At 50.5% G+C, this 15,724-nt stretch overlaps 1 protein-coding gene across 3 annotated transcripts in view; it reads right to left on the bottom strand.

Moving 5' to 3' along the window:
* Positions 1–8,812, bottom strand: part of GATA4 (GATA binding protein 4) — a 47,602-nt gene extending 38,790 nt beyond the window's left edge. For all 3 annotated transcript variants that reach the window (XM_023636260.2, XM_023636265.2, XM_023636263.2), the window contains exon 1: positions 8,052–8,812. In XM_023636260.2, the coding sequence (XP_023492028.1) occupies positions 8,052–8,667 (616 nt within the window). In that variant the 5' untranslated portion in view covers positions 8,668–8,812. The remainder of the gene's footprint in view (positions 1–8,051) is intronic.
* Positions 8,813–15,724: the final 6,912 nt, after the last annotated feature.

The raw sequence follows: 15,724 nt of genomic DNA, 5'->3' as shown, positions 1-15,724 counted from the left end.
TATATTCCTCCTTTGGGGGAAAAAAGATATTTAAAGACACGAAGGCAATTTTGGGGCTCCTGCAAAATGCTGAAGGCCAGAAAATCAAATTCCCTTCATTCAGATAAGCAGCTTGAATATCCTGGCTCAATTCTGATTACAGAGCAGTAATAGATAAAACCATAGGCCTCCTGCCAGAAACAAAAAAGCTTCCACTGCTGGCTTCTGTGTTCAGCTCAGACCAATTCTATGGGGCTCTTCCAACCTGGAGTTTTATTCACTGTCTTGAACCATGCCCCTATTCTCATCTTCATTAAAAACATAATTACTGTGCTTTCCTCCTCTCCTTTCTCTGCTCATACCACAAAAACACTGAATCTTCAGAGAAAAGGGAATACAGAGAAGATGGCTCTAGTTTTCTTTCAGGAAAGGGATTTTTGAGAAAGCCATATGATTTACTCTTCTTATGCAGCCAACAGTCCCCCCTGAGTAAGGAGAATCCTCTGGTTTGAAGGGTCTGAATTCTGGAAAATCTCTCTTTAATTCTCTGAATCACCAGAATCAGAATCAGGAGGCTGAAAAGGAAGTTTGTACAAGGCAGAGATTCCTAACATTGCACTCCCCAATTGCAGGTTCTGCAGTATCAGAAGAAGATGGAAGGTTACTCGGGTAGACATTGCACCTGGAGAGACATTGGTGGAAAGCAGGAAAACACAAAAGAGAAACTACGTTGGGAAGAGGGAGCAGGTGGTGAGCCAAGTAACAGACTATCCTAAAGTGTGAGTCCTTCAACCACCATGCACCTACCGGTTCTGAAGAGTAAGTGCTCTTATCTCCAACTTGGCAAATGCAAAGTGTGGTAAATGGAGGAAAAGCATGGTCCTGGAGGTTGGACTTACCTGGGATCTAAGCCATAGCTGTTATTTACCACCAGTGGGAACTCGAACAAATTACTTAATCTTTCTGAGCATCGGTTTCCTCTCCTGTGAAATGGAGATCATAATATCTACCTCTCCAGAAGGACTTAAAAGTCTGTGTCACCTGACAACTTCCTCAAGGGTCAGCCCTTGATAAAGGATCCAACTTACTATATATAAGTTGCATATGTATAGTGCAAGATACAGGCATATATGTATTGCAAGATACAGGCTACTATTCCGAAAGGGTTGTTAGTTAGTTTCCAAACATTAATGTACCCAAACTTGTAAATTTATTTTGTATAAATTAAAACAGAGATCAGAGGTAATTCCTATTAAAACCAAACTCATATTATCTTCACTACCGTCTGTAGAAGGAGACAAAGAAGCAGCTCCATAGAGAGCCAACACAATGTTTAAATAATCCTTCATGGAGTGTGTTACATGAGACCATGTCAGGGACCACAGAAGGTCAATATTACACAGTGATACCCATTCCCAATCCACGAGAGCCTTATCACCTGCAACTTATTAGGGACGTGCAGGCCAAAGAAATCACCAGCAGACAAATACTTTCAGATGTCAAAAAGGCCCCTTCGAGTTCTTAAAGCAGCAGCATCCCAGGGCCGGCAAGAACTGCCCTCTTCTAGAGCTAGGCAACAGAAAAACCAGCAGTCCTTCCTCTTTTTTATGCAAACAGAAGCAGCAACATTTGCAACCGGCTTCGGCTCTAAATTCGGTACAACTCAATTGTCTTAAAAGGACAGCCTGAAAAACATTGGTTAAAAGATTTACCTGGCCCTGGAGGAAGGTAATTTGTTTTTCCAACACAATCCCATCACTGCCCTAGGTTAGTGGTTTTCCTGTGCTGGCCTCCATATAACCGGAGGAATGGTCACCTGTGTCTGTGCCCAGGAGGGGAGCTGAGGAAGACAAGCCAGTGTGGGGGTGGGGCATCTGATGATTGCCGACTGAGATCTGCTACCCATAGACAGTATTGAGAGCAGAATAAGGGTTTTTTGTCCCCTCAGGAAAGCAATCTCCTGTTGGATAAGCAAAAATCAAAAGCCAAATTCAATACACAACAATTTATGTTTTAAAGTACTTTTCCTGTATATAGAACCCTGATGTAAAAAAAAGAGGGAAAGAGCCTTTCAGGAAGTTAATTCATAACTAATGTATGTCTCTTTAAAAACTTAATTGGCTTAAGTTTTTTTAAGTTGGTAATAATATTCATATGGTTCAAAATGCAAAAGCTTTCATCTGCGCACCCATGTTCACAGCAGCAGCATTCACAAGTCAAGAGGCAGAAACAACTCAAGTGTCTGTGATGGATAAATGCATAAACAAAATGTGGCATATATGTACAGTGGAATATTAATTAGCTTTAAAAAGGAAGGAAATCATATCACATGCTCCAACATGTACGAATCTCGAGGACATTATGCTGAGTGAAACAAGCCAGTCACAGAAGGACGAATACTGTATGACTCCACTTAGATGAGGTATCTAAAGTAGTCAAATTCATAGACAGAAAGATTGGTGGCTGGGGAAATGGGGAGTCGTTATTTCATGGGCATAAAGTTTCAGTTCAAGACGAAAAAGTTCTGAAAATTTGTTTCACAACAATGAATAGACAACACGACAGAACCGTACATTTAAAAATGGTTAAGACGGTAAAAAGTAAAATAAAACTTAACTTTAACCTCTCTGTATTTTAAATGTATTTTCTTCTTATTTAATGGATTAATAAAGGAGGGCAGAAATGACTATTAAAGATGGTTAAGATGGTAAAAAAATTCAAAAAGTTCCAAGGCATATAAGGTGAAAGTCGTTTTCCTAACCTATCCCTCATTTACCAACCCAGTTATCCTCCCCATGGGCAATCAATGTTACTAATTCCTTGTGAATATTTCCAGAGATAAATTATCTTCAAATGCACGTAATCTTTTCTTCTCTTTTTTTATGCAAATATCGTGCTACACACATATCCTGCACTTATAAATGTCTTGGAGAAGACTCCATACCATTACATAATGAACTTCCTCATTTTTTATAGCCGCATGATATCCTATTGTTTGTATGTACCATAAGTATACAAACAGTCCCCTAATAATGAACATTTAGGTTATTTCCAATGTTTGCTATTACGAACAGTGCTGCAACTAACATGTGCCTGTAGATTTGTGGAATACATTCCTAGAAGTTAAATTTCTGGGTCAAGGGTATCTACTTTGTAATTTGTCAGATATCACCAAGGGCTCTCCATAAAAGTTGCACCAATTTACATTCCCACCCACAGGTATCAGAGTTCCTGTTTCCCCATACCTCAGAGTATGTTTGTTTTCTTAGCTCATTTAAGTGAAAAAAAAGAAAAAAAAAAAAAAGAAAAAAAATGGGGAGGGATACAGAATAAAGTGTTATCTTAAAACTGTCTCCTGTGCATCATTCCACCTGAGAATGTTCCTGGCAAACGTGGCCTGACCTTTTGATGGGATACAATTGGGCAGGTGACAGATCTCACTAGAAGTAGTGACACACCCCTGGCCACCCCTCCCCCACCACCTTCCCCATTTAATTGGTTCTCAACCTAGCACCACAGACCATCCTGAGCTCTCACTGACCTGCCCAGGGTGGTAACCGGAAAATTAAACAACTTTGGTTTTGTCAAAGACTGACAAATCAATCTCTAGCCAAACAAGCTACTTCAGAGTTGATCTCACAAAGTTCCCTACAGAAATGAACCAGCTCTGAAAGCAAGTGGGTTCATTGATAATAAGTCCCCGAAAGATCCAGAGAACACTTCCGAGTTTTCCATCCACCTAACAAACTCTTAGGACGCCCAGAATGAAGCAAAGCTTTTGAAGAAACCATTTGGGGTAACACTGAGTGATGTATATCTATTTTATTGTTATTTTTTTAATCGACCCTTAAAGTGATTCAAGATTTCTGAGAGCCTTCGAAAATATAATTGCTTGTTTCCCTGTTACACAAAAGAATTGTTATTCCCTAATAAAATACATTTTCATAGCTTTTCCAGTAACATCTGCCACGATGCTATTTCCTTCAAGGCACATTTACATATAATATCCATTGTCTTCTTTTCAGCCTTAAGTGTTTATAAGCGTTAACTGGTACACAAATCAACTTTATTGTGGAGTAATGTACATACAATAAAATAATCCCATTTTCATTGTACATTTCCATGAGTTTTGACAAATCAATATACCTGTGTAACCACCACGACTGGGATCTTTAAGAGGAGACAGCTGTATTATCCTGCTATGGCTATTTCATATGCACACAAACATGGGCCCTCACCCTCAAAATGCAAGAATTCCCTGCACAGCTCCACTGGCAGATGCCAATACAGTCTCTCCTTACGTGCTTTCAGTGTCAGGGGTTTATTACTAAGACAAGCCATAGTCCATGTTCCATTCCAACAGCTACAATCACGTGTGAGAAAGTATTCTTCTCAAACCTAATACCTGCTCACCTGGAGCAACACAAAGTTAAAAGGCCACAGACTTCCGCCTTTTAGATATTTGTACACGTCACTCTCTCCCTCTCTTATCCACCCTGTGACTTCTCCAACATAAACAGCTCTGGCAGTTTCCCAAGGTTCCCAGAGCCCTCTGCCTCTCTGCTCACTGTTGCCCGAGGCTCTCAACTGGCCTCGGAAGCAGGCATGGTGTGTGGTTTGACCTGGGCAGAGGATGGCAGCAACTGCCTCCCAGATCTCCACCCAAATGTTTGCTGAGTGCCCAGCATGGGCCAGGCACGTATATGTCAGTAAGAGTCTTTACCTGCCCTCAGTAAGGTCACATTAATTCCATTAATGCAGCCTAATTAACAATTACAACAGTTGTTTCAGGGTCGTGACTCATATTGAACTCGGAATGAATTAAAGTTCATATATATTGCAGTCAAGGCAGAATAACCCCTTCCAACCTAAGTACAAGGCTTTCCAGAGGCCCCTGTTAGTAAATTTTATTACTTTGATTTTTTGCCTTATTCCAATAACCAACATAAGAACTCTGGCAAGATTTTAACTACCGTTAAGACTAAGGCAGTTAATACTTCATAGAAAAATAAAGGCGTTCTCTTATTTCTCCTCGTTGAAAGTAAAAACAGTTTCTGAGTGAAGAGTGAGTTAGTCTGTGTGGTTTTACCTATGGTGATAAAAATATTATTTAAACAAAAGCCAAGCTGTGTGATACTATTTCATAGAACTACACAGTGTGATAGTAAACGAGGGCGTAACTTTTTCTTTTTTTAAAAATTGCAGCTACTTTTCCTGGCAAACTCCTACTCACCCTTCAGGACCAAATGCAGATGGCACCAATTAGGAGAAAGCTTCCCGCTTCTCAGACAGAGGAAGACCCATCTCTGTCTTCTTCCTTTTGTCTCAGTTCATCACTGTAGCATGCTGCTGGGTCATTTACCCATTTTCACGTCTGTTTAGGGTGACCAAACGTCCCTATTTTGGGGGGAACTGTCCTAGGTTTAGCAGTAAAAATCCTAAAGCCTGGAAAACCCCTCAGTCCTGAGCAAATCAAAAAAACTGTTTACATGACAGTGACTGTTTAATAAAATAGCCATCACTTATGAGAGGTCAAAGCCAAGTACTTCACATACATTACCTTATTCTTATAATTTAAGACAGAACTAAAAGTAGTTACGATACCCCGTTTTACAGAAAAAGAGAGGAGACCGAGAGAGGTAAAGAACTTGCCCAAGATCACAGAGGCACCTGGAATTGAATCTAGGCTGGCTGAGTCACCTTAGGGCCCGGTGGCAACTCCCCTTAGCAAGCTCTTGATAAATATCATAGAATCAGAAATCATTTACAGCATCCTTCTATCACTTAGCGGCGGCTAATATGCCGGTGCTGGTCCTCCATAAAGCTACCAGGCACTTACAGGAGGGTTCACGTGATGGGAGGAACACATAAAGGCATATTGACATGCACTGCTTTTAACTTCCTGTATGTCAGTGCCACCTGAGAACATGCTGATGATGAGAATGCCAATAAATTCAACGTCTCATGTTCCCTCACAAAGATAACACGGACCCTATCATGACTTGACCATTTAAAACACTTGACTACATGCAGAAGAGCAAGTCCAACTGCTGGGCCAGGTCCAAACGCTGTCTTCAGGTGGGTCTTCCCCAACTGGTGGGAGACAGCTCAGAGTGCCTGAAAGGCCACAATTCTTGGCAAAGAGGTGCCCCTTGGAGGTCAGCTTGCCTTTTGCTGACACTGGAATTTGCAAAACATTACTTCAGCGCCATCCTGCCGTGGTATGAGTTACATTTGAGAATCTAAACACTCACGGTGTGCACTCGCACAGTATCTTTTTTTTTTTTTTACCTAGTTGTAACTGTAACTCTGATGACCAAAAGGTATCCTCCATCTTTGAATTTTGAACTTCTCTTTTTTCCCCTAACCAAACATCGAATTCTCAACTCCAGAATTGCAGGGGTTACGAAACAACCTCTCCACCCCCAAGTGAAAAGGAGTGGAACTATGGGGACCATTCCTCCCTATTTTAAATCAGAAGTTCTAGAGAGAACTCAAGGGAGTTCTAAGAATGCGAGGCCAAAGCGACCCCCCCACCCAACACGCCCCCTCGAGCAGTCATTGTATGGAGATGCAGCACGCGCGCTATCTCGCGCAGGTCCTCCCACAGGCTCCAGAGCCGGTTGCCCCTCCTGCCCTGGGGGGTGCCGTCTGGCTCCCCCGTGACGGGCAGAGGGAAACTACGAGCCACAGACCCAGCCCGGCGCCACTTCCACGGTTAATCAGTTTACCTGGGATGTGTATTTGGCCCGAACCCCCTGGGGACCTCCCCTGGCCACCCAGGGTCAGAGGATAATTTAAAAGCTCTTCAAAGCCCGGACCCTTCTGGAAACCAGCCCAAGACTGGAAACCTGAGAGGGATGGGCTCTACTCTTCAAAGTGAGAACAAATGCGAAAGGATTTAGCACTTAGTAGGTAGTCAATAAATGTTAACTTTGTTTCTCAAGTCTGGACTTCCCCTCCCCTACAAAAGTCATCTCCATCCTCACTCGATCCCGTCCCTTCACGAAATTCCACAAGACCAGAGGTCGTTTGCATTTTGAACTAATAGTGGCTGTTTCCCTTTCTCTCGGAGCCCAGAGCGCCGAGGCTCTTTTTCATACTTCACTTTGTTCGTCTGTAAATCGGGCGACGGCGGCACACGTTTGCGGTCCTCTCCAGGTCTGACATTCAGAGGAAACACTAAATTGTGCCCATCATGATTGTTATTTCTAACCCCAGCCCTCGGGACAAGAGGAGACAACACGTGGATGCTACAGAAAGGCTCCATCAAGTCAGGCATTATAAAGAAGCCCCTCTGGGCTTCCTGTGTTCCCGGACACCGACGGGCGCGCGCTTGCAACGCACCCCTGGGCACATCTGCCCCGGCAGACCAGCACCACTGCACCACACGCTCTGGCCCCAGCCACCCACGAGGTGCCGGCCCCAGTTCAACCCATCGGATCCTCCTTTGTTCCCGGTGTGAAATCCCAGGCAGAAAAATCATCTGACACCCCCCCCCCACCCCCACCCCGGGATCCTCCAACTGGGCCACCAAATGGCCCAGACCTTGGGTCCAAGCCAAAGTAATCAGTGCCCTGCGGAGGGCTCTCAGGGAGGGCCGGGAGGAAATGGGAGCAGAAACCCAGAGACCGCCAGCGCTCTCCGCCCAGGGCACCCGGGGCTGCTGCTCCGGCTCCCCAGTGAGCCCGTCGGACCCCGCAGTCACCTCCAGATGGGCCCGGCCGGGCGCACGGCGGGCCGGGCACACCCGGTGTCGGGCCGCGCGGAGAACGCACTCAGACAGACACCCTGCAGTCTTCTCTCTCTTTCAGAAAAGGATCTAGAGGGCAGGTCCCAGCTCATTTAACCGAATCTGGCCTCCGTGGGGCTGTGACCTTCACCGCCACCATCACCCAGAGCCACCAGCTTCTGTCTACCAGTTTCCCTTCGTCGGAAACTCACGCATATCCCGCTCCCCGCCCCCCCACCCCCGCACACATACTTGTGAAAAATTAAATGCCCCAAACAGGTCTTCGGACAGCCTCTGTTCCAGTCCCCAGCCGGCCCCGGTCCTCGCGCTCAGTACTCACCGAGATTGGGGTGTCGGGCGGCGGGGTTGGCCCGGCCGGGCAGGCTGTGGAGGACCGGGCTGTCGAAGGGACCGGCGGAGGCGGCGGCGGCCGCGGCCCAGGACGCGCCCACGTCGGCCATGTAGGCCGGGTAGGGGCTGGAGTAGGAGCCCGCGAAGCCGGCCCGCCCGTACTGCTCGCGGCCGGCAAGGCCCGTGCCCGCTGCCCCGCCGCCACTGCTGTAGGCCGCGGCTTCCCGGGCCGCGGCGGCGGCGGCGGCAGCTGCCAGGGACCCGGTGGTTCCCGGGAAGGAGAAGCGCGGCGACACGGGCGGCGGGGTGTAGGCGGCTCCCTCGGCTCCCGCCTGGCTCCAGCCCGGGCTGCCCTGCTGGGTCCCGGGCCCGGCACCCGACGGGGCCGCACCCGAGCTGCCGCCCGAGGCGGCTCCGGACGCGGCGGCCCCGCCTCCGCCCTGGAGGTAGGAGAGGCCCAGCACCGAGGAGGGCACCCGCGGCGTGGGCACGTAGACCGGCGAGGAGGCCGCGCCCGCGCCGTGCATGAAGGCGCCCGCGCCGCCCGCCTCGTAGGCCCCGGGCGGGGGGCCGTGGTTGGCGGCCATGGCCAGGCTCTGGTACATCGCCCCTGCGAGCTCTCAGCTTCCGAGTCCTCTCGCTCACTTGCGGGGCAAGGAGCAAAGCGGGAAGAGAAAATAACAACAACAACAACAATAATAATGTACAGCTGAGGGGCTGTCACAAAAAACGAAGATCAAAAACCAAAGGTAGAAAAACAAATCCCTTGAAAATATATACGCATGAAATCCAGCATTGAGCAAAGACTCTAGGCTCTTGTGTACTCAGGAAAATCCCAGTCTGAATTTTCGGTTGTTCCCAGAGGTGGTGGCGGAGGGGCCGTGTCCACCCCAGGGCCCGGAGGTCCCGAGCGCGCACGAGTGGCAGCGGACGCGCGTGGTGCCCGTGGGTCCCGCCGGGGCGACCGGTGCGCGCCGTCTTCAGGCCCCGCGCGGCCTCGGGCGCAGGGGGCGGCGCGCTGGCTCCAGTGCCCAGGGCCGGGCCGGCTCCTTTCCTCCTCGCTGCAGCCGCGGTCCTAAAGGAGGAACGACAAAACGGGAGAGAGGTTCATCCCGAGCTTTCAGAGCCCGCTTTCCCTACGCTCGGTTTCTCCCGAACTGCAAAGGAAATCGCCACTCCCGGGGCCCGGCCTCGGAGGCCAAGCGGCTCCACGGGAAGCTGCGCTCTTTGTTTTGCGGGGGCCGTGGGGTCTGGCTGGCGGCGGGAAGCCTCGCAGACGGGCGCACAGAGACATGGGGCTCCCGGTTATTGGACATGTAATTATTGGTTGTGATCTAGGTCAATTTTTTGTATTGCTTGTCAGGAAGCACTTTAATTTTGCCTTATTTTTCAAGGATATTCTTGTCACGGTATTTCCCAAGTCCATGGGTTTCGCGTTTCCACGGAGTGCCTGGGACTCAAGAAATCTTGCTCATCTCATCTGTTCCCTCACCCATCCCCAACGGTTCCTTCCATGAAAGAACTTTAGATTGCCCATGGAAGACGACGACAAACTTTACAAAAACCAGCACCTTTACATTTCTGTTTGTAGTCTTTTTTTTTTTTAAACTAGAGGTAGACTTTAAATGTTTATAAATGAGCATGGTCTGCTAAATCTCAGTGAAAAGAATTGTGGTATCTCTTAACCATACACTATACCATGGGGATGTCCAATCAGACGAGATATACGTTTCTTGTAAATAGTTATATTTTAGAGATTTTGCAGATTGGATATTAAGACTGGAAAAGTGGGAGGAATGTACAAGGTCACTTTGCAGAACTACTGCTGGACCATTCCAACTCATGGAATGGGTTTGTCATTTAGAATCAGTGGTCCATCCAGGTATGGAATTGACACCAGTGAGGCTGTTCGGGGAAAGACCCATTTGCAGGACTTGATTATATCCTTGCATCCTGTTTTGATTTTATCAGGCAATTTTTCTGATAAAATAAGTGCAGCACAAGCACCTGCTCTGTTCCAGATCCTCTTCTCCACAACTCCACTAAGGAAACGGGTCTCTTCTCATTTTTACAAGAGGGAACTGAAGCACTGGAAAGTTCTGAAACTTAGATAAGGGCAATTAATGGGGGTGGGGGGACGGGATGCATAGAGCTCTAGGGGTTTGAGGCTGTCCACCACACTCCCACTTTTCTCCTTAAGCAGCAGCAGCTCCTCCTAATAGTGGTTTATTTTTCGTTGCAGTAGTAGACTTAGAAGAGTACTAACTGAACTACATACTAAATCCAGGCTCCGCCACTTAGTCAATGAATGACTTTAGACACAATACTTACCCTCTCTGTGCCTCAGTTCCCTCACTTGCAAAAATGCAAATATTAAAGGTATCTCTTCTATAGAATCATTGTGAGGATTATAAATTAATATATGTAATGCACTTATAACAAGGTCTTATAAAACTGGTACAACAGGCACAAGGAAAGTTCTACATAATTCTTGGCTATTATTATTACAGATTTCTAAGAAAGTTCCTCAGATGTAATATGTACTATAATAAATGGTCATCTTTATTATTGTAAAAAATTCTGGAAATGGACTAATACACACTATTTAATGCTTTTAACCATTTTTGCAACATCACTAGTAATAATAATGGAATAGCAATATATTATACAGTCACATGTTAACTCCTAACTGGTTTACTATTTACTTTCAAAACTACACAATAAATTATCGGTTTGGTGGACATTTCCGTCCAGTAAGAAGTTTGGTTAAAGGGTGGGTACGAAAAATTTGACCTGGTATCACTAACTTCCCCTTTGAAAGTGAAGGCAAAATATTAATACCTTATAGGAATCTCTGGGCTTCGATAAGTAAATACATAGGCTTACCTTAATAAAATATTCAGTATTTAATTTTTAAATCTGTAATACTCAACTTCTGCAGTTCTAAAACATAATGTCATGTTTTTTTTCTCACATAATTGCAGGAAAGGAAGATTTATAATTTTGAAATACAACTTCCAGTATACATACAGATGCTAATTTACAAGCTTTAAAATGTAAAACTCTAACAATGCCATAAACCAAACATTTGTCTTTATTACATTCTCTGCCTTTTAAATGGCTGATACATTACCTCAGAGTTGGATTACTGAACAATAGAAGGTGGAGAAAATACCCCTCTGCACCATTCTGGGAAGACAAGAAATTAACTATTCTCTTAAAGTGACTCTTGCTTGTTTCTGTAATCGAGCCTCGGTGCAGGCGTCCGAGGGCAGCGAGAATGGCCCAAGAGGTGTGGCCTCGCCAGGGGGCCCAGGCCTGCACCCCCGTTTTGCCTGGCCTCTTGATCACTCATCCCAGTTCACCCTAAATTCACAGGCCAGACAGGAGATGCTTTCTCCCTTCGTGATTTAGCCCACAGCCTGTTTCCGATCTTTTTTCTGAGAGCGGAGGACCGAGAGCACCCTAACGTTCGAGGCCATTTACAGGTCACTCCGGCCCTTGGGCTCAGCTCGCGCCTCCGCTCTCGGCCTGCTGCGCAGAAACCTATCATACACTAGCTGGTGACAATGGAGCTGGCCGCTGCCGGGGACCAGGAGACTCAGAAGTGTGGGAGACATCACCCCGTCACCTCAGTGAAACCTTTCTCTCTTTAGAAGCCTGAAACCTGCTCTTGACTGCCCGTTCCTTTTCAGAGAAACACAGGAAATGCTTCCCCAACCTTCCTGGCAGCCCCAGCCGCGCTGCCCCAACTCCCACCGGCCACGGGTCCCTCACCACCCTCCTCCCCCAACCGAAAAACCCCTCATTCCCTCAACCTGGTGGCAGTTCACCACCTGGGCATCCTCCTCTCCCCTGGGTGATCCCCCAGCCCAAAGCCAAGCGCCATAATATCGTGGACCCGGGCAGCTAACCGTGGCCCGTGGCGGCACGTCACTGCTCTCCGCCGTGGTTCCGGCCCCTAGCTACTTTCCCCCAGAAGCAGCGAGGGCGGGTGCACCTCCGTGAGGGGCGTTTAGCTCCCTGGATCCCAGTCAGGAAGGAGAGGAGGCTGGCCAGAAGGGCATAAAAAGTCCGGGCGCTCAGCAGCCGTTCCCGACTTCGGAGCGCCTCCCTGGGGCCCGAGGCCCAATTGCGCTGCCTCCCACCGCCACTCTGCGTCCCCGGAGTCGCCGACGGGAGACATTCCCCCGTCTGAGCCGCTCAGTGCTCGAGCTGCTGTGCGGCCTGTCCCGGGTCAGTTGGCCAGGGCGATTTCGCACGGCCATCACCACCACCCAGGCCCTGGCTTGCGAAGTGCAAACAAGGGCTGGAGAATCTGCACACGGGGGTAAGAGGGTATTAAAAACATTCAAGTTCACGCAAAATTCAGAAGCCAAAAGCACTTCAAATATCCCTCTCTGCTTTCCCCCCAAATCTCACTTTGATTTAAAGAAGGTGCTAAGCTAAAGTTAAAAGTAGAGCCAGCTTTGGCCAATTTTGGGGAGGGGGAGTGACCAAGGTCTCCATTCCACCTACCGGTTACCATTCTACTCCCAAGCAAACAAGCACGGAGGAGCTCTGGGTTTCGCGAGGGGCGGGAAAAAGCAAGGAAAGGAGAGAAAAAAAGCCGTACCTGCCGGGGCTGGAGCTTCCTGGAGGGCCGGCGCGCGCTCCCCTGGGCGCCCCGGGAGCTTCGGCGGCGGCAGAACCTCTCGCGGCCACTGTGCCGGCCGCCTCCAAGTCCCCCAGCTCGCAGCGCGGGTCCCTTCGTCCCTGTGCTCTTGCTCGCCGGCGCTGACTGGCCGGTGGGAGTCACGTGCAAGGGCGGGGGGCGGGGGTGCGCCGCAGCTGCTGCACCTCCGCTGGGCGCTGGGCTGCGGGGCTGTTCGAAAAACTCCCCCAGCAGGCAAAGTCCAAGCGCAGGAATCGCCTCGGAAAACGCCAAAAGTGCTATCGCCCTCGCGCCGGGCCTCACCCACCGCCGTGCCTGAGGTCGATTCGGTTTGCAATTTTGCCCAGGGTCTGCTTTTTAATGAGGCCCCTCTCTCCCACCTCCCACCTCCTTCCTCCTGCCCCCGCCTCCTGGTGTTCCGGGTCCTGCTGAGACCCCGGACTCGTTGGGAGAGGGGCGGGCCTAACAGGGGAAGGTGACCTCTTGGGCGAGACCCCTGATCGAGTTTGGGGCACTGGGTCACCAGGGGTGCCTGCTGGCTGCAGGTCTTTGGGCGGTAGCGGCTAGTGGGGAACCTCCTAGCCGCAGACTCCGGGTAGGTGGAAGACACCACTGGGACTGCCTCCCTCAAATCTGAACGCAGAGACCGAAGCCTTCCTTTCGTCTTCCCAGCAACCCCGGGAGTCCGCAAGGCGCCGGCTCCAGCCCTCAATTTTACGTGTTTATGCAAAACGTGCACCCCTTCCTGGCGGAGCTTTCCATCTCCTGCGGCCTCCTCCCTTCAGATCTTTCCGTTTTCTCTGCAGCCTGCAGAGCCGCTCCACCAATCCAAGGGTCGTGGCTGGGGCTTGGGGAGCTCGGCAGTCCCGCGGAGCTTCCCCACCGGCCGAGAAGGCTCTTCCTGCGGCCTCAGCCCCCTCCCTAAAGAGGGGGCGGGGAGGGTGGCAGGCCTGGGTTTGGACTCGGCGTCAGTGGCTAGAGGCCCCAGCTCAGCGGGGCTGCGAGCCGGAGAGTCCCTCAGACAGGTCTAAAGGTTAATAGAGCAATCACAGGGCCCTATTACCGCGTAAAAATAACCCATCGATTACCGCAGCCTTCAGCTCCAGATAACAGCCGGCCGGTGGCTCTCACGCTTTCGGTTAAACTTTTTTTCCCCTAAGGCTGCTCTCTCCCTAGCGCAGGTTTCTCATACCAGATTAGAAGGGTCGAGAAGGGGCCGGGATACCACCCTGTCCGAAACCTGTGCTCCTCCAAAGGAAGGGCAACACCTGCTTCCGCAGTTGGTAATCTGTTGTGGATTCTCGGCCTGCGCGAGGGCAACCCGGGCGCTGAGGATGAGGCTAGGACTCAGGGCTGATTGGAAGGAAACCCCCCAAAGGGATCGCGGCCAACTCGTGGGGATTCTCAGGAAAATCCCAGAGGAAGGACTGAGCGCGGCTGCGCCGGGAATTCTCTTTCCCGAGCTAAAGGTGCGGAGGTCCAGAGGGGCCCCCCAGAGGAGAGAAGACTGAGGCGCCCCGCCGAGCGGCGGAAGGTCTGCGCCCGGCTGAGCGCACCGACGCCGCCTTCCAGGCTGCTGCTCGCCGGGGCCCCTTTGCGCCACGGAAGCTGAGGGCGGCTTGCTTAGGGTCCCTTCTCCAGCTTCCCCCAACTCCTCGCCAGCGCCTCTGCAGAATTTGGGGCTGCAGGTCGCGCGGCTGGGAACTTAAGACGGAGTGGGTCCTGGGGATTCTGGAGGCTGGAGCTGGGGAAAGGCGGTTTAGCGAGGCCGCTCCGACCGGTGCACTTTCAGACGCAGCCGAGGAGACGGGTACGCCACCCCTGTGCTGTTTGAAACGGGTCCTCATCCCCGTTGGGGTGCAGTGAGAGAGGCATGAAGCCAACAGCCTGCGTCAGGGGCCTACCAGGGCCTTTTGGAGAGTTGAAAGTCTGGACCTGGACGAGCCGGAAGCTGCCCCGGCCTCTCTCTTCTCCATAGCGATTTGTGGCTCAAGCGATGCCCGAGGTCTCATAGCTGCCTCCCGCGCGCGACACTCAGAGAGCGAAAAGGGCTGAGCCTGGTGACTGGGCAGTGGATTTTCTTAGCAACAAGCCAGGAGCTTGGGGCTTAGCCTCTGGTGGAGAGACCATCTGAGCGTCCTTACCAAAGTCAAGGACACAAGCCGCTCCCTCGCGGGCTTCTCTCAGCAGTGCGGGGTGGGCCACGGTGCCAGCGCGTGTGTGCTAAGGTTCGCATTAGCTGGGCGCCCTACGGCGAGCCTCGCCCCACTCCACCCCCCTCCCTCCGCCAGCCTCCTGGAACTTCGGTCTCCTCTTCGGTACAGTGATGGGGGCAATAACAGGCCCTGCTCTCTGTGGCTGTTCTGAGACCTTTGATGGAAAAGCCAGCTTTTTCTAAGCGGTTGCTTGCGAGGAACCCCGGATTCACAGGCAGGCCGCTCCTGGCCAGGCCCCTGACAGACCCCCTCTACCCACGCCCTTCGCTGGTGCTCTCTTGGTGGGCTGAAGCCTGGGAGCCCGTGATAGATTCGTTGCTTCTAGAAAGGCTCCTGGGACCGAGAAATTTGTCTGTTCCTGTGGCTTTTTTCACTGGGCCCAGGGCCCCAACTTTCTCCCCAAAGGGCTCAGCTCAAGGACGGTCCAGAGGGTGGTTGGCGAGCATCCTGCTCTTTTGGGGTATTTCATTTTCCCTCGTTCCCTCCTTCCTTCGCTCGCCCCCTCCCTCCCTTGGGCAAGACAGGAGCCGCCTGGGCCGCCTGCGTTGCCAGGAGCCGGGGGCATTTCAAGGCCTCGCTGGCCCGCCGGCTGGAGGAGGTTTATCGGCTGCCGCTTGGTTCCCAGGATTCTCCCTCGCTCAGGAGGCCTCTGGGAAGGGGTGGGGGGTGATTTGAGGTTCGGACTCTTGGCTATTTTTAAGATGTCCCTGGGCTGGCCTGGGATGGTAGCCCAACCCCACTCACGTCCTTTTTCCGCTTTTCTTTCCCATCGTCTACAGGGAAAATTTAATA

The sequence above is a fragment of the Equus caballus genome, chromosome 2 (genome assembly GCF_041296265.1).
Source record: "Equus caballus isolate H_3958 breed thoroughbred chromosome 2, TB-T2T, whole genome shotgun sequence".
NCBI classification, from domain to species: Eukaryota; Metazoa; Chordata; class Mammalia; order Perissodactyla; family Equidae; genus Equus; species Equus caballus.
The sequence above is the reverse complement of the archived record's forward strand: the minus strand, read 5'-3'. Positions and strand labels throughout refer to the sequence as shown.